General features: G+C 46.3%; 2 protein-coding genes and 1 pseudogene across 7 annotated transcripts in view; all 3 read left to right on the plus strand.

Moving 5' to 3' along the window:
* Positions 1 to 2,093: 2,093 nt before the first annotated feature.
* On the plus strand, positions 2,094 to 14,121 carry LOC130830948 (basic salivary proline-rich protein 1-like). Its single transcript, XM_057698222.1, has 8 exons — positions 2,094 to 2,178; positions 2,249 to 2,424; positions 3,197 to 3,829; positions 4,476 to 4,675; positions 13,076 to 13,308; positions 13,373 to 13,555; positions 13,615 to 13,864; positions 13,962 to 14,121. The coding sequence occupies exons 1-8, from the start codon at positions 2,094 to 2,096 to the stop codon at positions 14,119 to 14,121; spliced, it is 1,920 nt and encodes a 639-aa protein (XP_057554205.1).
* On the plus strand, positions 7,327 to 7,427 carry LOC130832126 (U6 spliceosomal RNA; annotated as a pseudogene).
* Positions 14,050 to 27,692, plus strand: part of ZNF236 (zinc finger protein 236) — an 85,817-nt gene continuing 72,174 nt past the window's right edge. For 5 of the 6 annotated variants that reach the window (XM_057698920.1, XM_057698923.1, XM_057698921.1 and 2 more), the window contains exon 1: positions 14,050 to 14,337. In XM_057698920.1, coding sequence (XP_057554903.1) covers positions 14,283 to 14,337 — 55 coding nt within the window. In that variant the 5' untranslated portion in view covers positions 14,050 to 14,282. Of the gene's footprint in view, positions 14,338 to 22,826; positions 27,474 to 27,692 lie in introns of those variants that run through there. The other variant, XM_057698925.1, reaches the window with a different exon arrangement.

Here is a 27,692-nt window from a genome sequence, read left to right on the forward strand (position 1 = left end):
AATTTTTTATTAAAGAACTTTGATTGAGATACAGTTAACAGACAGTAAACAGCATACATTTAGAGTGTACAATTAGGTATCCCAGTCTCCCAATTCACCCCCCCCACCCTCCCCGCTTTCCCCACTTGGTGTCCATGTGTTTGTTCTCTACATCTGTCTCTATTTCTGCCTTGTATTTCCTCTTTCATAGTTGTTAGCATTTGCCTTATGTATGGAGCTGCTCCTATATTGGATGCATATAAACTTATAATTGTTATCTCTTCTTCTTGGATTGATCCCTTGATCTTTATGTAATGTCTTTTCTTGTCTCATAACATTTTTTATTTTAAAGTCTATTTTATCTGATGTGACTATTACTACTCCAGCTTTCTTTTGATTTCCATTTGCATGGAATATCTTTCTCCATCCCCTCACTTTCCGTCTGTATGTGTGCCTAGGTCTGAAGTGGGTCTCTTGGAGACAGCATATATATGGGTCTTGTTTTTGTATCCATTGAGCCAGTCTGTGTCTTCTGGTTGGTGCATTTAGTCCATTTACATTCAAGGTAATTATCAATATGCATGTTCCTATTACCATTTTCTTAATTGTTCTGTTGTTGTTTCTGTAGGTCCTTTTCTTCTTTTATGTTTCCGCTTAGAGAAGTTCCTTTAGCATTTGTTGTAGGGCTGGTTTGGTGGTGCTGAATTCTCTTAGCTGTTGCTTGTCTATAAAGCTTTTGATGTCTCCATCGAATCTGAATGAGATCCTTGCTGGGTAGAGTATTCTTGGTTGTAGGTTCTTCCCTTTCATCACTTGAAATATATCACGCCACTCCCTCTGGCTTGCAGAATTTCTGCTGAGAAATCAGCTGTTACCCTTATGGGAGTTCCCTTGTGTGTTATTTGTCATTTTTCCCTCGTTGCTTTTAATAACATTTCTCTGTCTTTAATTTTTGTCAGTTGGACTACTATACGTCTTGGCATGTTTCTTCTTGGGTTTATTCTGCCTGGGACTCTCTGCGCTTCCTGGACTTGGGTAGCTATTTCCTTTCCCATGTTAGGGAAGTTTTCAACTAGAATCTCTTCCAGTATTTTCTCAGGTCCTTTCTCTCTCTCTTCTCCTTCTGGGACCCCTACAATGCGAATGTTGGCGCGTTTGACATTGTCCCAGAGGTCTCTTAGGCTGTCTTCAGTTCTTTTCATTCTTTTTTCCTTATTCTTTTCTGCATCAGTGATTATCACCATTCTGTCTTCCAGGTCACTTATTCACCCTTCTGCCTCAGTTAATCTGCTGTTGGTTCCTTCCAGTGTATTTTTCATTTCAGTTATTCTGTTGCACATCTCTGTTTGTTTGCTCTTTAATTCTTCTGGGTCTTTGGTAAGCTTTTTGATCTCTGCATCCAGTCTTTTTTCAAAGTCCTGGATCATCTTCACCATCATTATTCTGAATTCTTTTTCTGGAAGGGTGCCTATCTCTTCTTCATTTAGTTGTTCTTCAGGGGTTTTATCCTGTCCCTTCATCTGGTACAAAGTCCTCTGCTTTTTCATTTTCTCTATCTTTCTGTGGCTGTGGTTTTCAGTTCCACAAGACAAAATACTGCTGATACTGCTTGATACAGCTGTCTGCCCGCTTGTCAACATGGAGGAATCTTAAAAGCACATTGCTAACAGAAAGAAGCCAATCTGAACAGGACACAAACGGCATGATTCTGACTGTATGACATTCTTGAAAAGGCAATATAGAGACAGTAGAAAGATCAGGGGGCGGTGGGGAGAGAGGTGCTTAGGTAGAACACAGCCAGCTGAGGGCAGCGACCTAGTCTCTGTGATACTATAATGTGTGTACATAGCAGGCATTTGTCAAATGCCATAGAACTGTACAAAAGCGAACCTTAAGGTATGAAATTTGGTTAATGTTAATGTCATTAATTGCATCAAATGTAACACACTAATGCAAGGTGTTACTAAGAAACGGTGTGTATACTGGGGGGAGAGTACATGGGAACTCCCTGTGCCAGACGCTCCATTTTTCTGAAAATGTAAAACTATTAAAAAAAACTTTATTAATGAAAACAAGCAAACCCTCAGGGCCGTCGCTCAGCGCACACTGTCGTGATGAGCGGGGGTGACCCCAGCGCGCACCGCGAGCGGCCGGGGCTGCGTGGCTCCCGAGGACGCGCGGCGCCTGACCTGCCGCCAGGTGGCGCGCCTGCGCCCCCGGCGCGGCCTGGGTCCTCGTTCCCTGTCCGTTCTCTCCGTCCCGCTCCTAGCGTCTCTTTCCTTTCCGCGCGGACACCCTCATCCCGGCCCTAGCCGCCTGGAGGTGGAGCCCCCTGCCGTGTCCGCGAGGGCAGCCCCGGCCGGGGCGCTGGGCGAGGGGCGAGCCCGCTCCACCCGCATCTGTCCCCGGGCCGGGTCGCATGCTCCGCCCACCCCGCCCCTCCCGGTGCGGTGACTCTCCGCACCCCGCGGCTCCCTGGCTGGGACCAGCCTCCCCCTACAGGTCCGCCCGCCGGGGGGCAATGAAAACCCAAAGCCCAGAGGGGAGACAGACCCCGCGCTAACAGGGCAGCGGGTATCAGGGTGACGGGGTGACTGTGGGGCTGCGGGCGGGGCGGGGAAGGGGGCCCCAGAGCGGGGACCCCCGGGTCAGGTCGCCGCAGCGCGGGGGACACAGGCCGCGGGGCCGGGCGGGGCCTCCGGGGGCGTGAGGAAGGGTCACGATGAACAACCGCGATGCTCCGTGGGATGGGCGAAAAGCCGGGTCCACGAAATCGCGCTGGAATTAAAACCTGAATTTCTGAAACGAGAAACCAAAATAGGCCACCGAACGGAAAGTCATGTATAACACACTTATCGGATAAAATATTAGTGTTCAGAATATATAATGACTATAGATCTTATAGTAAAGAATATAAACCTAATGTGTGAGGTGGGCAAAAAGAGGAACAGGCAACTCAGTGAAGAGGGAAAACACATGAAGAAAAGTTCAACTTCACTAAAAATTAGGAAACCTGAAATAAGACCCCAGAGGCGGACAGAAGGTGAGTCTGGCCGCCGCAGACGGTGAGGCGGGGGTGTCCAGACTCGGCTGGTGAGACTGTGTATTCCTGGGATCACGTCGGAAAAGCATTTCGGGTCTAACTCCGCGCCTACCACCCGGCCTGCGTACAGCCGCGTGCCTAGGACTGTTCAGGGCAGTATGACTCTAACAACAGCAGCAACAGAACAGAGACAGCCTGAATCCCACCGGCGGGAGCACAGCTGAGACAGCGGCGGCGGGAAGGAGCGCGCGCCCGCACGGGCTCCGGGGCGAGGCCGCCCGCCTCCCCGCGAGGGGCGCGGGGTCCCCGCGGGCTCGTGACACCTCGCGGCCCGGAGCCGCCCGCAGCCCGGCGACGGGGACGAGCGGGCCGCCGAGCCTGGCCCCGGGAGCGCGCTGCTCGGGGCCGCCGCCGCGCCGCCGTCCGCCCCGGCGCTCCCTGGAGAAACGGGGGCTGCGGGTCCCCGCTACCGCCGCTCGAGGCCAGAGGGACGCCCGACCCGCGACGGCGTTTCCCGGCCGAGGCGGCGGGCCTCGCTCGCTCCCGGCAGCTCCGAGGCTGCGGGAGGAAACGCTGCAGGTTTCCCAGCAGCGGCTCGCTCTCCTGGCGTCCGGGGGCCTTCCTCACGCTCGGCCGGCAAACGCGGTTTTCCGGGGCTCCAGCCCCGCGGCGGCCGGGCCTGACCCACCCCGGGCCGCCGCGCTTCCCCTTCCCGCGGGGCCCGGTCCCCCGCGCGCGCCGCGGCCCCGCGTCCGAGCGCTGTTTCCCTCACGCCGCTCCGCGCTCCGCCTCAGCTGCCTGTGCCCCGTGAGGTCGCCCTCGCGGTGGCGGCCTGGTGTGCCTCGGCCCGCCCCTCACAGACCCGCCCCCACAGCCCACTCCCCCCACCCCCCACACCCCCCTCCCACTACACCCCTCCCCCCCACAGCCCACTCCCCCCACCTCCATACCCCACCCCCACACCCCCTCCCACTACACCCCTCCCCCCCACAGCCCACTCCACACCTCCACACCCCCACCCACCACACCCCCACAGCCCACTCCCCGGCACACCCCATCCCACCCCTCCCCCCACCCCACCTTCCCCACCCCCCACACAGCCCACTCCACACCCCCACCCCTCCACACCCCATCCCCCCACCCCCACAGCCCACTCCCGTCCACCCCCCACCCCCGACTCTCCAGTCGGTTTCTGGCTGTCCTCAGGCAGGCGGGTCCGCGGGGGCCTCTGCCGTGTCCTCGAGCTGCTGAGCGCTTCTTGAGAAAGCGGTGAGGCAGGCAGATGCGTGTCACCGCAGTTCTAGCTTGTTCCTAGTAACCATTGTATTTATCTAATTATCATGTTATTATTTCTGCTATCATGTTATTTCAACTTTCTAGGTGCCCAACTAACTCGGCTCATTTCCGGAAGTACTGCGGGCAGTGTCACCTGCAGGCAGGTGTCGGAGCCTAGCTCCGTCTGGCATCTGAACTCAGCGAGTCTGGCGGGAACTCCGACGCCCGCCCAGAGCTCGGCGGCCGGTGGCGCTTGCACGTGCTCGTCGCGTGCGCGGGAGCCCGCAGGGCCCAAGGCTCCGGGCGCCCACGGCTCCCGGCGCCCACAGGCCTGCCTTCCACGATGAGCTCCAAGACGTGCTGCGTGCCCTCAGGCAGGTTATTCAGCCTCTTGCAACAAACTTTCCTAAAGTGGGAGTCTCCACTTCTATTCCTGGAACAACTGAAAGAGGTTAGACATGTGCCTGGTGGTGGCACGTTGATACCCAGCGTTTTTGTTTCCATCTTCATTACCTTAGCTTGAGAACTGGCTGCTGGTGTTTAATTCTTGGCAGATGAGAAACAAACAACAACAACACATCAAAGAACCTAAACACTATTTCTGTGACTTGAAAACTGTGCTAATGCTAAACTCTTCCATAAAATCCAAGTGGAAGGAACACTTCACAAGTCATTCTATGAGACCAGTATTACCCTGATACTAAGAGCACAAAGACACATTACAAGGACAACTACAGACTAACATGCCTCATGAACTAGATGTAAAGGTTCTTAACAATATTTTAGCAAATCCAACATTCATTCATAAAAGACACTCTCACAATCTAGGAAAAGAAGGGAATGTCCTCTACAAAAAACCTATAGCCAGGGGCTTCCCTGGTGGTGCAGTGGTTAAGAATCCGCCTGCCAATGCAGGGGACACGGGTTCCATCCCTGCCCCAGGAAGATCCCACATGCCATGGAGCAACTAAGCCCATGTGTCACAACAATTGAGCCTGCACTCTAGAGCCCGTGAGCCACACCTACTGAGCCCATGTGCCACAACTGCTTAAGCCTGCGTGCCTACAGCTCCTGCTCTGCAACAAGAGAAGCCATGGCAATGAGGAGCCGATGCACCACAATGAAGAGTAGCCCCTACTCACCACAACTAGAGAAAGCCCGTGTGCAGCAACGAAGACCCAATACAGCTAATAAATAGATAAATAAATTTATTTTTTAAAAAAACCTATAGCTAATACAATTAATGGGGAAAGACTGCATTCTTTCTCTCTAATATCAAAGAGGAAGAATACATTTGCTGTTATCATGTCTATCCATTAGTACTAGAAGTATTATTAGAGGTTCTAGCCAGTGAAACAAAGCAAGAAAAAGAAAAAAGAAAAAAAAGCTCCACATTGGAAAATAAGTAAAATGTTTATTTGCCAAAATCATATTCATTTATTTAAAAAATCCTTTGGAATCTGCAGAAAAAGCTAGAATGACATAAATAAGTTTAACAAGGTTTCAGGATAAGGAGACAATATTGAAAAATCAAACAATCAACTTGAAGCTAATAAACAATATATTTAATAAAACATTAAAAATATGAAACGGGAGGGATATATTTGACAAAAGATGGCAAAAGTTGATCACTAAAAGCTACAAATTATAGCAAAGAGAAATTAAAGGAAACTTGAATAAACAGAGATTCTGTGGTCATAGGTTGGATGACTTAATATTGTTAACGTGTACATTTACTCCATGTCGATCTAAAGATTCAAAGTAATTCTACTCAAAAACTCAAAATTTTTTTTAAGAAATTGACAAGCTGGTTTTAAAATTCAGGAAATGTCAAAATGACTTAGAATACCCAAGACAACTTTGCAAAAGAACAAATTTAGAGAACTTTACATGGTTTCAAGATTTGTTATAAAGGTACAGTATTACAGACAATGTAGCATTGGAGAAAAGATAAGAAAAAAAGTAATAGAACAGAATAGAGTTCAAAATAGACTGATACATGTATAACTAATTTTAAACATGGCATTTCAATGGAGAAATGATAATCTTTTAAATAAATGGTGCTGGAACAATTGGATAGCATACTGACAAAAATAAATCTCAACCCTTACCTCATACCACATACAAAAATTAACTCAAGTTGGAGAAAGGCCTAAAAATAAGAGCTAAAACTTCCAGAAGAAAACACAGAAAATCTTAATGACTTTGACAAAGTTTCTTAAAAATGATAAAAGACATGAAACAATTGGTAGTTTGGACCTCAAAGAAATGAAAACTTATGCTATTCAAAAAATACTGTTATGGAAATAAAAAGGCAAGCCACATACTAGGAGAAAATATTGCAAAACATATCTGACAAATAAATTATATTTGGAATATATAAATAAGTCTACAATTCAATAATAAGATGACAAACAATCCAATTAAAACTGGGCAAAAGATTTGAACAGACACTACATCTAGGACAATACACGGACAGCAAATCAGCAGATGAAGAGATGCTCAACATCATTAGTTACTAAAGAAAGGCAAATTAAAACCACAGTGAGATACCATTACACACCCACTAGAAAGACTAAAATTCAAAAGGCTGACCATTCCAAAATGTTTGTGAGGAAGTGAACCAACTGGAAGGTCAGGCACTGTGGGTAGAAATGTAAGATGGTACAACCACTTTGGAAAGCAGTTTAGCAGCTTCTAGAAAAAATAAAGATATGACTACCATATGACCCTGCCACACCACTCGGTATTTACCCAAGAGAAATGAAAGTTTATGTCCATGCCAGGACTTGACACAAATGTTCATAGCAGTTCTGTCTGCAGGCAGGGCTGGTAGGAGGGCAAGGTAAGTGGACACTGGCACAAACCCCACAGTGAGCGCCTCCTTAAGCTTGTGCACAAGGTGCCTTGTTTCTCTTACCCTAGTCTGCATCCTGTTTATAAGTCAAAACCTGAAAACAATCTACACATCCATCTAAGCTGGGTGGTTAGAGAGACTGTGCTATATCCACACAATGAAACATTATTCCGTGCTTGCTTCAACAGCACTAAAAATGGGACAATACAGAGAAAATTAACATGGGCCCTGCACGAGGATGATGTGCAAATTTGTGAAGCATTCCATATTATAAAAGAAATAAGTCCTAGGAATGTAATGTAACTAGAGTTACTAATGGTAACTATAGTTAATAATACTGTGTTGTATATTTGAAAGTTGCTAAGAGAATAGATCTTAAAAGTTCTCAGCATAAGGAAAAAAATTGTAACTGTGTGGTAATGGAAGTTAACTAGAATTATTGTGATAATTTCACAGTATTTACAATTGTCAAATCATTATGTTGTACACCTGAAACTAATACAATGTTATATGTCAATCATATCTCAATACAAAAAGAAAAGAAATACTATTCAGCAATAAAAAGTAATCAATTATTGGTTCATGCAACAACATGTATACATTTCAAAACAATTATTCTGAGTGAGAGAAATTAGACAAAAAGAATACATATTGTATGAGTTCCATTTATACGAAATTTTAGAAAATGCAGTTCATCTATAGTGACAAAAAGAAGATGAGTGGTAGCCAGGGAAATGAGGAGTAGGAAGTAGGGGAAGGAAGGAATACAAAGCAGAATAAGCAGGTTTCGGGGGTGGTAGGATATGTTCACACCTTGATTGTGCTGATGGTTTCACATCTGTACATGTGTCAGAACTTACTAAACTTCACTCTTTAGTGTGTGCAGTTTATTGTATGTAAATTATATCTAAATAAAACTGTTAAAAATAAAACGAGGCACAATAAAAACTTAAGCCATTAATCCTTATTGGATCCTGATTGGGAAAACAAATTTCAGAGACAACTGGGAGTATTTGAACATGGACTAGGTATTAACTATGTTAGGAGATTACTGGTAATTTTTGTAGGTATAATAATGTTATTGTGGATATGTAAGAAAATGCCAGAATTCTTAGGAGATTTATGCTGAACTATTTAGGGATAAAATGTGATGTCTACAACTTATTTAAAATAGTTTGGACAAAAAGAAAGGAAAAATTAGATAAAGCAAATATGGCAAAAAATGTAAGACTCTTGAATCTAGGTATCAGTATACGGGTGTTCATTTGACTATTCTTTCAACTTTTTTTGTACGTTTGATAATTTTACCATTAAAAAGTTGGAAAAACTTACCAAATAAATTTGAAAAAGAACCAAATTACAAGAGATAAACAGAAGATAACTGAATTATCAAACTCAGTGAATAGATTTAACTGAAGACATAGCAGAAGGTAAAATTGGTGAATTGCAAAATAAATCTAAAAAAAGTATCCATAATGCACTACAGAAAGAAAAAGAGGCAGAAAATTTGAAAGAAAAGTTAAGAAACATGGAGAATAAAATGAGAAGTCCTATCATATATCTGGTTGGGATTGCAGGAGAAAGAAATTTCATTTATAGTTTCAAGGATTCCTGATGAATTGTTGAAAGTGTAAATGGAAAGAATCCACACTTAGGCACACCATGGTGACTCTGCAAGACACCAGTGGCTGAGAGGGGCCTTAAAAACTTCCAGTGAAGGTGATAACCTCCAAAGAACAAAGACTGATAACTGACTCTTCATCACCCACAACAGAAGCCAAGCTAAAAATGGAACGTTTTCAGTGAATTGAAAGAAAGTGATCATCAACCTAGAATTATTTAACAATAAAAAGCTCCTTTTAAGAAAGAGGACATGGGGGGGGTTGGGGGGGATGAATTGGGAGATGGGGATTGCCATATATACATTACTAATAAGAAAAAAAAATCAAACTGTAAACTTTAAATATATGCAGTTTATTGTATGTCAAAAAAATAAAAATACTATGGAAAAAAAAAAAGAATGAGGACAAAAAAAAATTTTCAGGTAACAAAAAATGAGTGTTTGGCACTAGTCATGCTTACTAAGTGAAATTGTAAAGTAAGTGTTTGAGACAGAGGGAAAGAGACAGCAGGTGAAGTGAGATATACAAGGAATGTGGAGAACAAAAGAAAATTACAACACGTAGGTATATTTAGACAAATCAGATTAAATAAAGTAATATAATAATATCTTCCAAAGCTTAAAAGTAGCATTAAAACACAGAACAACAATGGTATGTAAATTAGGAAAAGGGTAAAGATATTTAACATTCTACTTTCATAAGTACCATCTTGAAGTTTCTAGGGTTCCCTCAACAGAATAGAGTATATAACTTTCAAATTAGTAAAAGGGAAAAAGTAGAATGAGAAAAAAATGTCAATCCAAAAGAAGGCAAGGAAGTAGAGAAAAGTAAACTTAGATGATGGGAAAAATTGAAAGCAAAAAATAAAATAATAGGCACAGATATCTTTCATACTGTATTTAAAATATCAATACTGGAAGGCAAGTACAAGACTACTCATAGCAGCATATTGATTTAAAAACAAAATCATATGATCCTGCAGTCCCACTCCTGGGCATATATCTGGAAGAACTCTAATTTGAAAATATACATGCACCTCAATGGAATATTACTCAGCCATAAAAAAGAACAAAATAATGCCATTTGCAGTAACATGAATGGACCTAGAGATTGTCATACTGACTGAATTAAGTCAGACACAGAAAGACAAATATATGATATCACTTACATGTAGAATCTAAAAAATGGGGTACAAATGACCTTATTTACAAAACAGAAGTTGAGTCACAGATGTAGAAAACAAACATGGTTATGAGGGGATAAGGGGTGAGGGATAAATTGGGAGATTGGGACTGACATACACACACTACTATATATAAAACAGATAACGAATAAGGACCTGCTGTACAGCACAGGGAACTCTACTCAGTACTCCGTAATGGCCTGTATGGGAAAAGAATCTTCAAAAAAAAAAGGGGGAGCGGTGGTGGATATATGTGTATATGTAACTGATTTACTTTGCTGTACACCTGAAAGGAATACAACATTGTAAACTGTAAATCAACTATATGCCAATAAAAATTAAAACAAAATCAAAAACAAAACAGAACTTGACATAACCCAAAAGTCCATCATGGGTTGAGTGGTCTATGGTACAGTCTCACAACGAAACCCCATACAGCAGTGACAATAAATGAACTACAGCGATGTGCATCGGCATCAGTGAATCTCATACACAACACTGAGCAGAATTAGGAAGAACTTTAAGAAAACGTTCCAAAGCTGGGCCAACTGATGAATACTCCATTTATTTAAAGACATCTAAATGGACTGTACAACCATAAAGGCGAGGGACATCACAGTATCAGGAGAGCAGGTATCTCTAGGGGGAGGACATTCTCCGTCAGGATCACATGTGGAGCTTCCACAGTGTCAGTCCTGTTTTCTAGCTGTGCTCTGTGTGGTGGTTCTGGGGAGCATATGTTTTATACGCACTTTTTTAATGTCTGATATAGTTCTCAACTTAAAAATGAAAAGGAGGAAAAGAGCGGTCTTCCATGGAACTCTCTGACATCCAGGAGGATGAATTTAGAAAACCAACCTACATACAACCTACTAAGGCTGAATCATGAAGAAACAGAAAATCTGGATAAGCCAACAATGAGTAAGGAGATTGAAACAGTAATCAAAAACCTCCCACCAAAGAAAAGCCCAGGACTAGGTGGTTTCACCAGTGAATTCTATCAAATATTTAAAGAAGAATTAACACCAGTCCTTCTCAAACTCTTTCAAAACACTGAAGAGAGGAACACTCCCAAACTCATTTTAGGAGGCAAGAATCATCCTGATCCTGAAGTCAGATAAAGACACTACAAGAAAACTATAGGTCAATACCTCTAATGAACACACATGCAAACATTTTCAACAAAATAGTAGCAAACGGATTTCAACAGCACATTAAAAGGATCATACACCATGATCAAGTGCAATTATCCCTGGGAAGCAATGGAAAACTATAGATACACCATATTAACAGAAAGATAGAAATCATACATTCATTTCAATAGATGTAGAAAAAGCACTTGACAGAATTCAACATCCTTTCATGATAAAAACCCTCAACAAATTGTGTGTATAAAGAATGTACCTCAACATAATAAAGGCCATATGTGACAAAACCACAGCTAACATCTTACTCATGGTGAAATGTTCGAAGGTCTCCCACTATGACCAGGAACAAGACAAGGGCGCCCACTCTCACCACGTCTACTCAGCATTGCACTGGAAAGTCCTAGCCAGAGCAGTTAGGCAAGAAAAAGAAATACAAGGCATCCACATCAGAAAGAAGTAAAATTGTCTCTGTAGATATGTGTAGGTGTGCGTGTATGGTGAGAAAAGAATCCTATGAAATTACATATGGGGTACACTGATAGGGATACAGCTCTCCTCTATGGATAAGTGAGAATCTTGTAACTAAACATGTCTACTTCTCTACTTGGGCTAAGAAATCTGGAGTCTGATTTTCTATTTGCCTTTTATAACTACATAGGATTTTATTAGTTTAGGTGCTTACTTTATTTTCTTCCATGGTCCTGATTTCCTAATCTATTTTACCCTGATATGGATTACTTCCTTTCCAGAACAAAATAGGGTATACATGCACACATACCATCATGCAAGTGGGTTTATAAATGGCCAAGGATTCTATCTGCCTCCAGTCTATTTTCTCAGCCTTACTCTAGCCCTAATAAGCATATGCTAGTACTGTCATATTTTGTCTAAACTTATGTAGACTGCTTCAACGCAAAGGAGCACAGGATTAACAGGTAAGCAGATTTGGTTTGGGTCTTGGATAACTTGTTTACAGGCTGTGTAGCCTTAAACAAACCATTTAATCTCTCTGAACCTCATCTGTAAAACAGCACCTTGAAGGAACGTTGTGAGGATTAGAAGTATTTTATGTAAGGCACTAAAACATACTAAATTAAAAAACCAGGAAATGTTAATATTTGCTAAATCCCATTTGCCATTCACTGGCGGGCTGATGTTGGAGGTTGAATAACCTGAGCTTGTTTCCTTTTACGACTGTAGTTTTTTCAGGAACTGGATGTATTCTTTTCCTTCTTTACCCTGTTGCTTCTACGTAGTAAACCCTTTACCGTCTGTTAGAATCCAACCACTTACTAAGTTTCAGTTGAGAGGGTCTTTCGTATTTTTCTCAAGGTTCTCTGGATCTGTGTCTGTCACCCCATGTTCCAAGTTTCCTAGGGGGACAGATTCTTGTTGCCCTTTGCATTCCCCCATAATACCCTGCATATAGTTGGTGGTCATTATTTATGGCTGTGAATTAATTTTCCTTAGGATACTAACATAATGTTAGACTGCCTTCTTTTGGCTTACTTGACCTCACCTAACACTTTGCTGTCATGTTCCTGTCAGGATTTTGTGAAAGTTAGTATGGGCAACAACAACAAAAATGAAAGCTCAACACATTTCAAATTGTAAATTTTAATGCATCACATCAAAGGATAGGGACATTAATGACTTCTAGGTACGTCTTCCTCAATCCAAGATCCCCGTTTTGGATAGATTTAGGCTCCCAGGCTTCTTGCCCTCGTGTTTTGCACAAGGGTGTTCCCCAAGGCCTTCCTGAAACAACCCCGGGAGATGAAGCGCTCGGCAGTTTCCCTGGAATTACTCGAGCGCAGACACACACAGGACGCAGACCAGGCACGCGGCCCAGGAAGGACGCTGGCTGGGTTGTTTCTTTAACCTGCCTCCACCTGGAAAGCTCCCTGTCACCACCTCTGCCCATTACAAGAGCACCTTTCCTACTTATTTTCCCGACGACCCTACCAGGTGGGTGACCTCGGCTGCCCAACACCTCCGGAGGCGTCGCCGCCAGCTGACCGCGGCCGCTCGCCCCCAGTGCCGCCGGCCGTCCGTCCGTCCCGAGGCCCCGCCGCCAGGTGACCGTGGCCACTCGCCCCCAGTCCCGCCGTCCGTCCGTCCCGAGGCCCCGCCGCCAGGTGACCGCGGCCGCTCGCCCCAGTCCCGCCGGCCGTCCGTCCGTCCCGAGGCCCCGCCGCCAGGTGACCGCGGCCGCTCGCCCCCAGTGCCGCCGGCCGGCCGTCATTCCCGGGGCCCCGCCGCCAGGTAACCGCGGCCACTCGCCCCCAGTCCCGCCGGCCGTCCGTCCCGAGGCCCCGCCGCCAGGTGACCGCGGCCACTCGCCCCAGTCCCGCCGGCCGTCCGTCCCGGGGCCCCGCCGCCAGGTGACCGCGGCCGCTCGCCCCCAGCCCCGCCTGCCATCCGTCCGTCCCGAGGCCCCGGCGCCAGGTGACCGCGGCCACTCGCCCCAGTCCCGCCGGCCCTCCGTCCCGGGGCCCCGACGCCAGGTGACCGCGGCGGCTCGCCCCAGTCCCGCCGGCCGTCCGTCCGTCCCGAGGCCCCGCCGCCAGGTGACCGCGGCCGCTCGCCCCCAGTGCCGCCGGCCGTCCGGCCGTCATTCCCGGGGCCCCGCCGCCAGGTGACCGCGGCCACTCTCCCCCAGTCCCGCCGGCCGGCCGTCCCGAGGCCCCGCCGCCAGGTGACCGCGGCCACTCGCTCCAGTCCCGCCGGCCGTCCGTCCCGGGGCCCCGCCGCCAGGTGACCGCGGCCGCTCGCCCCCAGTCCCGCCGGCCGTCCGTCCGTCCCGAGGCCCCGCCGCCAGGTGACCGCGGCCACTCGCCCTCCGTCCGCCCAGGCCCGAACGGCGGAGCGCGCATGCGCACGGCGCCGCTCCCCGCCCCCACCGCGCGCCCGCGCCCAAGGCCCCTAACGCGGCCCGCCGGGCCATGGAACCCGCCGAAGTTGGCGCGGTTCGAGCTCTCCCGTTCGGTCGCTCGAACGCCTTCCCGCCGTGAGGCCCGCGAGCGCTCGGCTGGGGCTCGGCGGCCGTGCGGGCCGCTCCTCCCGCCTCCGCCGCCCGGCCGGGCGCGCGCCGCGCCCCCGCGCGTGCGCGCTCCGCCGAGTGTATGTGTGTGAGTGTGTGCGGCCGAGGGGTGGGCCGCCGCCGCCGCCGACGATGCCGCGGGGCCGCCCCCCGAAGCCCAAGGAGAGCAAGGCGCGCGGCGACACCGGTAAGCGGCTCCGGCCCGGCCGGCCGCGCTGTGCCGCTCCGCGCGAATATAGTCCCCGGATGCGGCGCGGGGGGCGCCGGGAGCGGGCCGGGCCGGGGGCGGCGGAGCGGGCCGGGGCCGGGGCCGGGGGCCGAGGCGGGGCGCCCCGCGCCCGCTGCCGCCACCGCCGCCGCCTGACTGCCGGGCCGCAGGGCGCGGGCGGAATGATACCGGCGCGGCGCGGCCGGCCCCTCCGCCGGGCTGGGCCTACTTTCCTGGGCCGCGCGGGCGGGCGGCGGGGCCGGGGGCGAGGCGCGCGCCGCCGCCCTCCCCTCCGCTCCCCTCCCCCGCCCTCGCCGTCCTCCCCCCCCCCCCCCCGTCCTCGGCGTTCTCCTCCCGCTCCCCCGCCCGCCGCCCTCCCGGCCCGGCTGCCGCAGGTCGTGGGAGGCCGTTCTGACGCCAAGGCGCCGGCCCGGCGTGCGGCCCCGGGGTGGGGGCGGGGGGCCCGGGGGACGCGCGATTGGCGCCTGTGCGGGGCGGGCGTCCGGGGGCCCGCGGGCCGGGCCCGGGCTCGGGGGCGCCGCGGCGGCCTCCCCTCAGGCGCGGGGCCCGGGCGGGCGCCGGGCGAGGCGGCGTGTGGGGACGCAGGCCGCCGCGGCGCCCTGGGCCCCGGCGCGTGTGGGGAGAGAGGCGGGAGGCGCGCTGCACACTCCCGGGCGCTGTGGGGGCCGCCGCCCGGAGGCCCCGCGCGCCGGCGGGAGTGCAGGCCGGCCGCCTCGTGCGGGCCCCTCGCCGCCTGGGAGCGGGGCTCGGCGCTCGCCCCCGGCCTTGGCCTTCGTCTGCTCAGGGTCACATTTTTTTGCTGTTTTTGTTAACATGACTTCCGCAAAAAGCAGCGTGCAGTGCAGGGGCTCTCGGGGCTCAGTTACTTGGATGAAAGGCGTAGGGTAGAGGAAGAAGGTAGACCCGACCCCGCAGGAGCGCCCCGCAGTCCCTCCCGTCCGCCTGGTGCCGCCCGCACCCCCAGACAGCCCCTCCGCGCCCCCGCGCGGCATCGCCCAGCTCCGGAGCGGTTCCCTCGGGCCCTGCCCGCCGCTTCGGGCGGCTGCTGGGCCCCCGCATGCTCTCCCAGGCCGGCGCCTGCGGGGCCCTTCCCGCGGGCCTCCGGCGGCCGCCTCGCCTGCGCGCCCGAGGCGCCTCTCTCAGGTGGGATGAGAGGGCCACACCCTGATGAAGCCCGTCCCGAGGCGCCCTCGTCCCTCGACCCTGAAGCCCCACTGCTGCGCGGCCCCGTGGGGCCGGCCCTCGTGCAGCGCTCTTCGCCTGCGCGCGGGCCTCTGGGCCTCGACGGCGCGCAGCGGGCGCCTGCTCGGAGACGCGCGCTCGCTCCTGCGGGTCTCAGCGCCTCGGCTTCCTCGGAGGCCGCCTCCCCCTTTCAGAAAGGCGCTGCTCCCCGCCTCACACCCGCCCTTCTCTACCTCAGCGGTCCTCGGGGTGTGGTGCACGGACCCCTGGCAGGTCCTGGAGGCGGGTTCAGGGTCTGCAAGGTACCGGGACCCTGTGGCTTTTTCACTTGGTTAACGTGTGCACTAAGCGTGCACAGGCCACGAGGGGTGACCCTGGCGACCCCGCGGCTGGAGGCAGGGTGGGGGTGGCGCCACCCCCTGCGAGGCTGCGCAACGTCCCTCTGTTCGTGTATCTCACGGGGGACGGCGCGCTGCGGCGGGGGCGGGGCCGCCTGCGGGGCCGCCTGTCTCCTGGTAAACCAGACCCCGAGAGGCGCTGCGAGAGTGAACGCCCTCCTTACTCATGTTTTGGAGAGTGTATTTTTCATAAAAATACATATTTATGTTAACACGTAATAGGCATATTTTTCAGTAAGTGTTTTAAAAGGTGCCCGGTTTTAATTTCTAATAGGGCGCTTGTCAGTAGGTATAACCTTTCTGAAGTTAAGGTCTTTGGTATTTGATGTTTAAGAATATAATGACAGTTAAGAATATAAAGGGGTCCTGAAGCGAGAAGGTTTGGGGACTGTGGTGCCAACAGTTTACGATTTAATGTTTCTCATAATCGGAAATTATTTTGTTTTTCTGTGTCACCCATTATGAATTTTATTTTAAGAAAAACCTGGAAGGTAGGTGGGGCTGTTTACAGATAGGGAAAATGAGGCTCAGAGAGGTTAAGTGATTTGGGAGGTCCACCCAGCTAGTAAGTGTCAGAGTTGGTTTGTATCTACATTTGAATCCAAAGTGTGCCTTGCATTGTTCTGCCTTGATAAATATAAAGCCCTATGTGGGGGTTAATTCATTTATTCAACAAGCATTTTAAAGCACTTCTTGTCACAGGTGGGCACTGTGCTGGGGGTGCAAGGGTTAAAAGCAGTAGGTCTCTGCCTTGGGTCTGCCCCGCCCATGGCAGGAGCGCTGTTTACGGCAGCTGGTACAGGCCCAGGAAGTCTAGTCTAGGCTTCCTGAGGAAGGTGATGTCAAAACTGAAACCTCCAGAATGATTAGGATGAGTTCTACTCAAAAACATTTCCCTTTTTTTTTTTAATGCAACTTGATAACATTTTTAAAAATTGAATTATAGTTAATTTACAGTGTTGTGTTAGTTTCAGGTGTACAGCCAAGTGATTCAGTTATACATAGACATATATTTTTTTTCAGATTCTTTTCCGTTATAGGTTTTTGCATGGTATTGAGTAGAGTTCCCTGTGCTATACAGTAGGTCCTTGTTTACCTGTTTTATATATAGTAGTGTGTATATGTTAGTCCCAAACTCCTAGTTTATCACCGCCTGCCCCCATCCCCTTTGGTAACCATAAATTTGTTTTCTAGTCTGTGAATCTATTTTTGTTTTGTAAATGAGTTCATTTGTATCTTTTTTTTTAAGAGTCCACATATAAATGATAACACGTGATTCTTGTCTTTCTCTGATTTACTTCACACTTAGTATGATAATCTCTTGGTTCATATGTGTTGCTGCAAATGACATTATTTTGTTCTTTTTTATGGTTGAGTAATATTCCATTGTATATATGTACCACATCTTCTTTATCCATTCCTCTGTTGATGGACACTGAGGTTGCTTCCATGTCCTTGCTGTTGTAAGCAGTGCTGCTGTGAACATTGGGGTGAATGTATCTTTTGGAATTAGAAGTTTTCTCCGGATATATGCCCAGGAATGGGATTGTAGGAACATATGGCAACTCTAGTTTTTTAAGGAGCCTCTGTACCGTTCTCCATAGTTTACATTCCCACTAACAGTGCAGGAGGGTTCCCTTTTCTCCACACCCTCTCCGGCATTTGTTATTTGTGGACGTTTTGATGATGGCCGTTCTGACTGGTGTGAGGTGATACTTGATTATGGCTTTGATTTTCATTTCTCTATCATTAGCGATATTGAGCATCTCTTCATGTGTCTGTTGGTCATCTGTATGTCTTCTTTGGAGAAATGTCTATTTAGGTCTTCTGCCCATTTTTTGATTGAGTTTTTTTTTTTTTTGATATTAAACTGTATGAGCTGTTTACATATTTTGGAGATTAGTCCCTTGTCAGTAGCATAAAAATGTTTCTTAAAGTAATAATTAGCATTAGGACATAAGTCAGGAAGTAAGCCGCCTCTGTGAATTGATGGGGGAGCGTTTGCTGAGCACTTGCTTTCTGCCTGGCACTATCCTGGGGGTATAAAGATGAGTGAGATAGGATTTTTTTTTTATCATTGTTATTTTAGTTTACTCTTAATGAGTCATAATGTGATCTTGGTGAAAACTACATTTTGGGATCTTGTATGGCTTCCGTCAGCTTTTCCAGCAGAATGGTTCAAACCTTTTTTCCCTAGCTTGAACCTTTAGTTGGCCTCTTGCTAAGTTTCTGTTTTCTGTTGAAAGGATATTTGTAATACTTCATTTCCAGAGAGCTGAGACAGGCAGACCTTGAGCCAAATGAATAAACAAGTCCTTTCTTGCTCAGATTACCAGTTCAGGCCATTTTAGATTTTCTGGGATGAAGTCAGGAACTCTGTACTCTTCCTTCCAGGGGAGGAGACTGCTAGCATAGCTAACAGAAGTGGAGCTTGAACTTCTTACAGGGCAGCAGGGGAAATGCTCTGAGGCTTTAAGGGGACTCTGCTTCTCTGGCAAAACTAGATGTTATTGGTGGGTAACAGTTAAGGGGAGATAGATTCTGCTTAAAATAATTATTTTCTATCAATATCAGGTAGTGAAGGATGAAAAGATTCCTTCAGAAAGGAGCAACATGTACTCTCCATAATAGAATTTTTTAGGTAGACAGAAACTTGGAGTATTTAGTATTTTGAAGAAAGTGTGATTAGATAACACACAAAATCTAAAGATTTTATGATCCTGGAATCAAGTAGTTAACATGGGTTCAAAATCTTGGTCTTTGACACAAACCTAGCCTGGGAAGACCATAGTGACCTAATTCTTCATTAGATAGAGTCAATTCAGCAGTTTTAAGTGCTTATTGTATATCAGAGTTTTTACATTGTCTCTACACACAGAGACAGTGCTCAAGGAATTAGCAGTATTTTTCAAACTTCTTTTTGCTAGTAGAACTCTCTTATGTGAAATATTGCAGCAAGGCCTCCAGTGGTGGTTTTCACCCTTGGAGTACATTATGGAGTCACCTGGGGAGCTTTTAAAGCTCTCAATGACCAGGCCTTGTCCAGTGACATCCCAGCCTATGGTGGGACCCAGGCATCACGGCTTTTAAAGCTTGCAGGAGACTCGACTGTGTGGCCAAGGCTGAGAACCACTCTGGTTGAAGGGAGGAAGGTTGGGGGTTCAGAGATGGCCTCACACCTCCGAGGTGCTTTCCCCTAACGTTTCTCTCCGAGAACTTGAAAACTGCTGCTTTCCTGGATTAAAATAAAAAATGTATGTAATCTAATAAACTGGAGGAACACACTGTGCTCTCTTAACACAGAATTCAAAAACTGAGTTGTCTGTGGGTCAGACACGAATGCATACTAACAAGGCAGTTAGAGGTGACAGGTGACAGCAGTTAATAGCTGGCTCTGGGGATTTTGCAGAATTGCAGTTCCTGTTTTTTGCACAGGGGCAGGCTCCTACTTTGCTCCATGTGATTATTGCTATAGCTAATGATCTTTTTCAGGAGAAGCCAGACATGTGTTTTTTGAAACCCCTTTATTATTGTATTTGGGTGATTATTTTCATTGAACATCTGTGTAGAGAAGTGCATAGATTTTAAGTGAACAGCGTGGTGAATTTTCATATGTAGCCAGAGCCTTAGCAGTACCTTAACAGTTCCTCTCGTTCCCTCCGTTACTGCTGACCCTGCTGTCCTCTTTTGATGCCATAGGTGAGGTTTAGCTGTTTTTGAACTAAATCGAGTTCATAGTATGTACCTTTTTGTTTCTGGCTTCATTCATTCAGTATTTGTTTTTATGAGATTATCTTTGTTATTATATAGCAGAAATTTGTTCCTTTTCATAGTTGTGTAGTTTTCTGTTATATGAACATACCGTCATTTCATTTATCCTTTCTACTGTAGATTTTTGGGTTGTTTCCAGTTTGGGGTTATTACAAAGAAGTCCTGCTAGGAACCTTTGTGCACGTGTGGGTCATGGTGGGCAGTGTGACTGTACCAGCTTACCAGTTCACCAGCGGGGTATGAACGTTCCACGTGCTCTGTAGCCTTCGTCTTCTCACTCTCTTTGCACTTGGTATTGTTTGTCCTTTTAATAATTTAGCCCTCCTGGTATGTGTAGTGTTATCTCATTTTGATTTTTAATTTGCAGTTCTGTGCGAATAAGGTTTTTATGTTTATTAGCCATGTGTTCTCTTTTGTGAAGCCCGTGTTTAGCCTTTTCCCATTTTTCTACTGAATTGAGCGTTTGTCTTTAGTTAATAGGCTTTTTAGAGCAGTTTTTAGGCTTGCTCAGAGTTGAGCAGATAGTGCAGAGTTCCTGTACACTCCTTGTTTTTTCTTCTCACAGTCTCCCCTCTGACTAACACTTACTTTAGTGGGGTCTGTTTGTAACAAGTAATGAACCAGTTTTGATACATTATTATTAAAGTCCATAGTTGACATTAGGGCTCACTGCTTCCCTAGTTTTGCCTGCTCCAAAATGTCATATAGTTGGGATCATATAGTAGGTAGCCTTTTCAGACTGGCTTTTACTAAGCGATGTGCATTTCGAGTTTCTCCATGTCTCTTGGTGGCTTGGTGTAGTTCGTTTCTTTTTATTGTTCAGTAATATTTGTTGTATGGAGGTGCCACAGTATATTTGTTTACATCTTGAAGGACATCTTGGTTGCTTCCAGTTTTGGGTGATTATGATAAAATTGGTATAAACGTTCATGTGCAGGCTTTTGTGTGGACATAAGATTGTAGCTCATCTGAGTAAATGCCGGGGAGCATGGCTGCCAGCTCCTACGGTAGGGCTGTAAACGGCTTTGTGAGGGATCGCCAGGCTTCACAGTGGGGGCAGCATTCTGTTCTCACAGGAATGAGGGGGAGTTCCTGTTGCTCTGCATCCTTGCCAGCATTTTGTGTTATCGATTATTTTGGATTTTAGCCCTTCTAATACGTGTGTTATTGGGTATCTCATTGTTTTAGTTTGCCGTTCCCTAGTGACTTACGGTGTTGAGTATCTCTTCACATGCTTGTCGTCTGTATGTCTTTGGTGAAGAGTTATGTGTATTTTTATTCTTGATGCATGGGAGTCCTTTGTGTATGCTGCATGTGAGACCTTTGTACTTTCCTGTTCACTCTTTTAAGGATAGTCTTTTGATGAAAGAAGTTTTTAATCTTAATGTTGTCCAGTGTATCAGTCCTTCATGCGTAGTACTTTTGGGACCTGTTTAAGGAATTTTTGACAATTGTAATCATGAAGATATTTTCCTATGTTTTCATCTAGAAGCTTTATTGTTTTACTTCCCACATCTAGATTTACACCCTATCCAAAAGTGATTTTTGTTTATGGTGAAAAGGTCAAGATTTTTTTCTTGTGGATGTCTAATTAATCTGCACTATTTGTTGTACACCTTTGTTGTAAATCAGGTGACTGTGGAGGTGAAGAATTGTTTTTGCATTCAATTCTCTTCTATTGTTTTTTGGTTTCTGCCTATTCAGTTTCTTATTGTCTTAATTACTACACTTTTAGCCCAGGTTCTGGTATCTGGCAGTGTGAGTGTAAGTCCTCTATTTTGGTCTTTTTACTTTCTTGATAGCATCCTTTGATGCACAAAAGTTTTAAATTTTGATGAAGTCCAATTTATCTACTTTTTCTGTGGTTGCTTGTGCCGTTGGTTTCATATTTAAGAAACGGTCACCACTCCATGGTCATCATACTTTTCCCCTTTGTCGTCTTCTGAGAGTTTTATAGCTTTAGTTCTTAAATTGAGGTCTTTGATCCATTTTGAGTTATTTTTTGTGGGTGGTGTGGAGTGAGGGTCCACATTAATTCTTCTACACATGGGTATCTGTTTGTCCCAGAACCATTTGTTGAAGAGACTGTCTTTTCAGTGACTGGCCTAGGCCCCCTTGTTGGAAGTCAGCTGGCGATGGGTGTGTGGGTTTGTTTCTGGATCTCAGTTCTGTTCCATTGGCCTGAATGTCCGTCCACTCTTGGGCCTCCCAGTCCTGCATTCTTTACTGTCTCCCTGGTCTGGACCTGTGACCCATATTTTAATCTATAGGTACCTCTGTTTTAAGATACATACATTGATACCACGTGTACTGTGTATGCATGTTTTATTGGCAGTCGGGACTGCCTCTCGGAGTGAGCTCTCCACGGTTCTCCCTGGCGCTGTAGAGCTCTGCTCATTGCTGTCGCTGTGCTGCATCAGTTGTGTGTTTTTGGAGATGAAAAACAGAATAGTGACAGCAAGCAGATCAACAAGAAATTGTTCTATATGTTATAGAAAGTTGATTTTTTACATTGTCAAAGGAAGCACTATACTCAGCGGTGCACTGCTAGATCATTCTCATAAAAGCTCTCTTCCGTCCAGACCTTGAGCCTAGAATTCTGTGTTTTAGCCAGAAGGTGAGGCTATAGATAATTAGGGTTTTATTTTGTTATAATTTTAACATACTATAGTTTTGTTAAATTTGGATAACGTATGTGTAAGTCTGAATGTACATCTACATGAGTTTAAAGTCTTTCTTTAAAAATAAAAATTTACAGGTGGTAAAAGCAAAGATTTGCTAGAGGGTTGATAATCCTTTTAAAAATAATGAGAGAAAGTATAGTCAACTGAAGCATGATGTCACACGTACAAATACTGCTAGAATAGGCGTCGAAAGCACACCTGAGTAAAGTGAGCTTGTTCCTGGGAAACCTGGGCTGTGAGAACACGAGCAGCCTGGCCCTGTGAGGGACCAGGGCTATGATGAGCGTCTGACCAGGTGTTTATCTTCTGCTCTGTCACGGGAGTATCTCACGTCGTGTATTTGTGGCACCAGTACCGGTGCTCCGTCTCATTGAATCTACTCGTGCTTTTGCCAGATAGGGACTATGGCTTGGCTCTCAGAGGATGTATTTTATCTAGAAAGGACATAAAGAGGCTTAGGCTTACTATTGATATGTGATGCTGTTGATAAAATCCAAGTTCATCTGCTGTTTTGCACTAGGCACAAGGTGGAAAGTGGGGTCTCACCTCAGAAACCATGACGTTAAGAGGTGTGGAAGCATGCCAAATTAGCCTTGAATTCTGAATTGAAATGACTCCTGGTTGTGCCACTGGCTAATTGTGTGATTTTTGACCAAACAGCTTAACTTCTCCGGAGTCTTGGTCTCCTTAGCTGTGAAACAAGGATGGACCAAGTGACTCACCTTTTCCCCAAGTAGATTTTATTTACTTTTAAATTTATTCTTTTTGAATAGCTAATACATTACAGTTTTTCAGAATTTGAAAATATGGAAGTCCCATTTCCCAGCTCCATTCCCTAGTCAGATAGTTGCCTTTTATACGGGCAACTGATCTTATACATATTTTTTTGTAGTTCTACAGGGATATTTTATGCCCATATAAGCAAATGCATGGTATATGTCTGTCCCAAGAAATGATAGCATCTAGAGCATACTGCCTTTGCTGTGGGCTATATTTTGAGGATTACTTTTCCATGAGTATATTTCATTTCCAAATGAGTACTGCCTTAATAGTAAATGCATTTAAATAGCTCATAGGTAAAATTCAAAAAGTACAAGAGTCTTTCCTGATGCTACCCAGCTCTCTTGGTGCAGGCACTTTTGAGTTGACAGATGTTTGTTCTTTCCTAGGGGAAGGCAGATGCTTATGACTGGGGCTGTTAACCCAGAGTATTTGGTTTTCTGAGTGAGATTCTACAAAGAAAATAACGTAGGTGCATTTCAGCTGGCTCCTAGGAGCAACCAAATGGCCGAGGTATACAGTTGGCCCTTGAACAACCTGGGTCTGAACCACATGGGTCCACTTATACGTGGATTGTCTTCTGTGGTAAATACTACACTACCATACAGTTGTGGTTGGTTGAGTCTGCAGATTTGGAGGAACTGTGTATTTAGACGGCCAACTCTAAGTTACTTGGATTTTCTCCTGTTGGAGGATCTGTGCCCCTGACCCCGCAGTATTCAAGGGTCAATAGCATATGTACAAAATAAGAACAGTTAGTAGGTACATAACGAGCTGGAAGAATGTTAAAGCTGAGTTGGTACTTCTGAGGTGGAGGGCATGAATCAGTGAGGCTAAAAGTAGAAATAGACATATTGGTCTTGGGAGCCTCAAACAACTGGGAAGAGACCGAAATAGTCATTAGCTTTTGTCTTATCTCCACATGTTTAGCAAATATTTGTTAGGCACACATTATAAGGCAGGCCTTGTGTGAAGCTTTGGAGATACAGTGATGAAGCAGAAAGGGCCCATAGGCCTAAACACTTCAGAGTTTTACCTGAAAAAGCCCAGCTGCCCTGAAACCTGAGTGTTTGGCAAATGTGGGAGGAACAATAGAAAATGGGAGGAAAGGAAGTAGAAAGGGATTTTTTTTTTTAAAGTAGAAAAGAGGAGAAACAATGGTAGAGATTAGCCAAGGTGGAACCAATTTGAGGTAGGGGTGATGACTGTCCGCCTTCCCAGAGGCTTGCTGGTGACTTCAGAGGGCATTATGGTGTCAGAGGATGACAAGTGAGAGCAGGGGTGGACAGCTAGAGAGCTGGCTTCTTGGAGGAATGTAGGGAATGCTGGGAAGAGGGAAGTGAGGCTGGTGCCTATGGAAAGCAGGGGATGGGAGATCAGCTCTATTTTGGAAAGAGTTTTGTTCAAAACAAAATAAAAACAGGGTAAAAGTTTAGGGCTTAGTTACTTCAGAAACTGAAAATGCCTCATCAGGATTTAGGATAGCTGAGATCTTAAATGCTCAGTGCTTAAGGGTCTAAGTCAGGAGATGCAAATTTGAGTTAAATCCTGGAATGCTATCAATGCAGTAGGTTTTGCTGGAACTGGGTGTCCCATCAGAGCTGTTTTGTGTGGAAGGGATGGACCTAGGTTCCTCAGACTGGGGATGTGGACCACCTTTGCCATGAAGGTTGGCTGGCTGGCCTGAGCGCTGGGACTGTTCTGGGGAAGAGCAGTGTGTAAGCTGGCTCTTCTTGTCCCCAGTGCTACACGCCAGGCCTGCCTGTGTGTGGACAGTTATGGGAGAGTGTGGTTATGGAGTGATGAGTAGGGTATCGAGCAGCAAGCGTGAGTGTCGGAGAAATGGCTGTGCTCCTGGACGGCCGATAGGCTTTTGTCCCTGTAGCACAGCTCTGCGATAGGCGTTAGTTATTTTGGGGTGGTAGAGAGACAACTATCATTATATACTATTTAGAATCTCTACGTAAAGAGTTACACTGATTTTGAAACTGGTCTTCAGGTTTTTCTCAAGGAAGTAAAGGTGCTCAATTTCTGATCTTCGTATATCAGTGTTAAATCTTGATGGTGATTTGGAGTTCTTGGTAGCGGGAAGGGTGAGCAATTGAGGAGAGTGGTGGGCGTGTCTGTGTGTGTGTGAGGGGATGGTCTGGGTCCACTGCCTGGGATTCTACCTCCCGAGGCGTCCTTGCACCAGGGAAATCTCCTAGTGATTCCTCCCGTCCTCTAAGGGAGGTGGGGGGTGGGCAGAAACACATAGTTGAAAACTGCTGTTCTGGATGAGCTCTTAGAGTTGAGCACTGCTAAATGCAGGTGGCTTTGTGCTTATTCCCATTCCGACTCTAGAAGCCTTAGGACTGCGTGCTGCCCGACACCTCACGGGAAGTTCTCGCAGCCTCTTAGAAGTGCCGCCGTGCTCAGGAGGACTGATGTGAACTGATCACACCTCACTTAGATCCCTAGGCCCTTCACAAATCCGGGTGCCCCTGTGGCTGCAGAGATCCCCCGCACAACCACAATGGATGTATGCATATGCATGTGTGTTTGCGTGTATTTTCTCTGAGTTGGTGCATCTCCTGAAGCCCATCTTAAGGATATGTGAATGTCATAGGCCTCTTTCTGAACAGGTACTCTGGGGACCAGACATGTGCATGAACTTGAAGAGGTGGTGCATAAAAGGGGGTGTTTTGAGGCCTCGGACCCTCCTAGAAAGGGCCAGCTCTGAGCGGAAAGCGAGCCACGTGTGGTGGATAGTGCCCCAGCCCCCGCCCCCAGCCCGAGAAAGGATTTGCTCTTCAATGCAGAGAGAACAGCCGCTTTTACAGTGTTTCCCTGGAGCAAAGTGCAAGTCTGGAGATGCTGTGGATTTTAAATTATACTCAACGTGGAAACTAAAACGTTTTTTCCCCCTTTACAGTTATACTTTAATTTAAATTATTGTTGTTTTAAGTTTGTCTTTGAACCAAATTAATATTATATTATCACAGAGGGAAGGACTTACTGAAAAAATAATTTTATTACATTTTGAGCTTTGTTAAAGAGCAATGTCTTAGTGCTTAAAACTATTTTCTAGAAAAGTCTTAATTCATAAGCAAAATGACATCATTTTTCAGTTTTAAATGGGTTGTTTCTTGTCTCTTAGGGGTTTATCTATCAATTGCAGTTAAATTAATTCTCATTTTAAAATAACATACTATGTATTTTCAACATAGAAGCTAAAATAGCATTTTAATTTTGCATTTTAGAAATTAAGTTGAAGGGCTCTTTTATTATTGTATTCAGCCTTTAGGTTAAAACACTTGCTACTGAGTTCTTAAAACACGGTTTTCAACAGATGTTTTACTTATTCCTTCCTGACCTCTGAAGTGTTTCTTCCCATAGTACAGACTTTTCCAAAGGGAATAATGTATTAATTAATGTGTTCCCAGCAATCATTGTATTTGGGCCTGGGGTGTCATACAACGTTTTGTCACTAGTTTAGTGTAGAGATTTTGAATGTGTGGGCTTTGGATAGAATGTGGGTAGAGCTGAGGGTGAATAGAGTAGAAATCGGGTTCATCTTTCCCTTAGTGGGCCCATTTTGTTTATGAATGAGGTTGCAGTCCTTTGAATTACATTTGTATTTCTCAAAACCGGCGTTGGCTTTTCTCGCGGCTCTGCCAGGAGAGTTTTTGAAGCTGTTGTTAGCTTTCTCCATCCCCTTCTTCTCTTCCTCCAGCATGGTCTCACCCCGCCTCCCATCCGCAGGAATTTCACAGTTCTTACTTTTAGGCAGATTCTGCTGTAGACCAGGAGGACTGTTGGCCAAATAGGGAACTGCAGGCTGTTTGCTCAGAAGAGGGATGGAAAGGTCTAGAGAAAATGCTGGAATGCTGTGTTCACCACATGGGTGTTTGAGAAATAGAAGAGTTTCCTGAGCTTGACTTAGTCTTAAAATTTACCCCGTACCCTACTGCCTCCAAATTTCTAAACTCTAGTATTTGGGTCAAGTTGGACACCACGAGCCATGTGGCGCTGCTGTCCCTGTAGGGTTAGTATGCGTTACACTTGTGCCCAAATTATAAGGCGTAGAGCACATTTACTTATTTTCAAGAATGGAAGAGGTTTAGGACATCTTTATGACATTCTTGGTAAATTTTTTTGATTATTATATATTTATTCTTATTTGAAAATACTTTTAGGAGTTCAGCCATTTACCTAAATGGGTTTATAGAAAGCAGACGGTAAAACCTGAGGACTGTCCAAAGCACCGCAGACCTTTCTCTTCCTAAACCGTAACTATGTAAGAGAACAAAAGTTTTTGCCTTTTTGACTTAATCTTGCTTTGCAGCAGTTGTCAGAGGTAGATTGAGTGAGTGCATTAGCTTTTATATTCCTACTAGAGTTTTATTTACTGAGTGATTTAAGAAACTAGATTATCGATGAACTCTCAAAGTGACTTAGAGGAGAAGTGCGTCTGTGGCTTGTTGTGACTTAGAAACAGTATTGAGCAGGCGGGAGA

The sequence above is a fragment of the Hippopotamus amphibius genome, chromosome 11 (genome assembly GCF_030028045.1).
Source record: "Hippopotamus amphibius kiboko isolate mHipAmp2 chromosome 11, mHipAmp2.hap2, whole genome shotgun sequence".
Taxonomy (NCBI): domain Eukaryota; kingdom Metazoa; phylum Chordata; class Mammalia; order Artiodactyla; family Hippopotamidae; genus Hippopotamus; species Hippopotamus amphibius.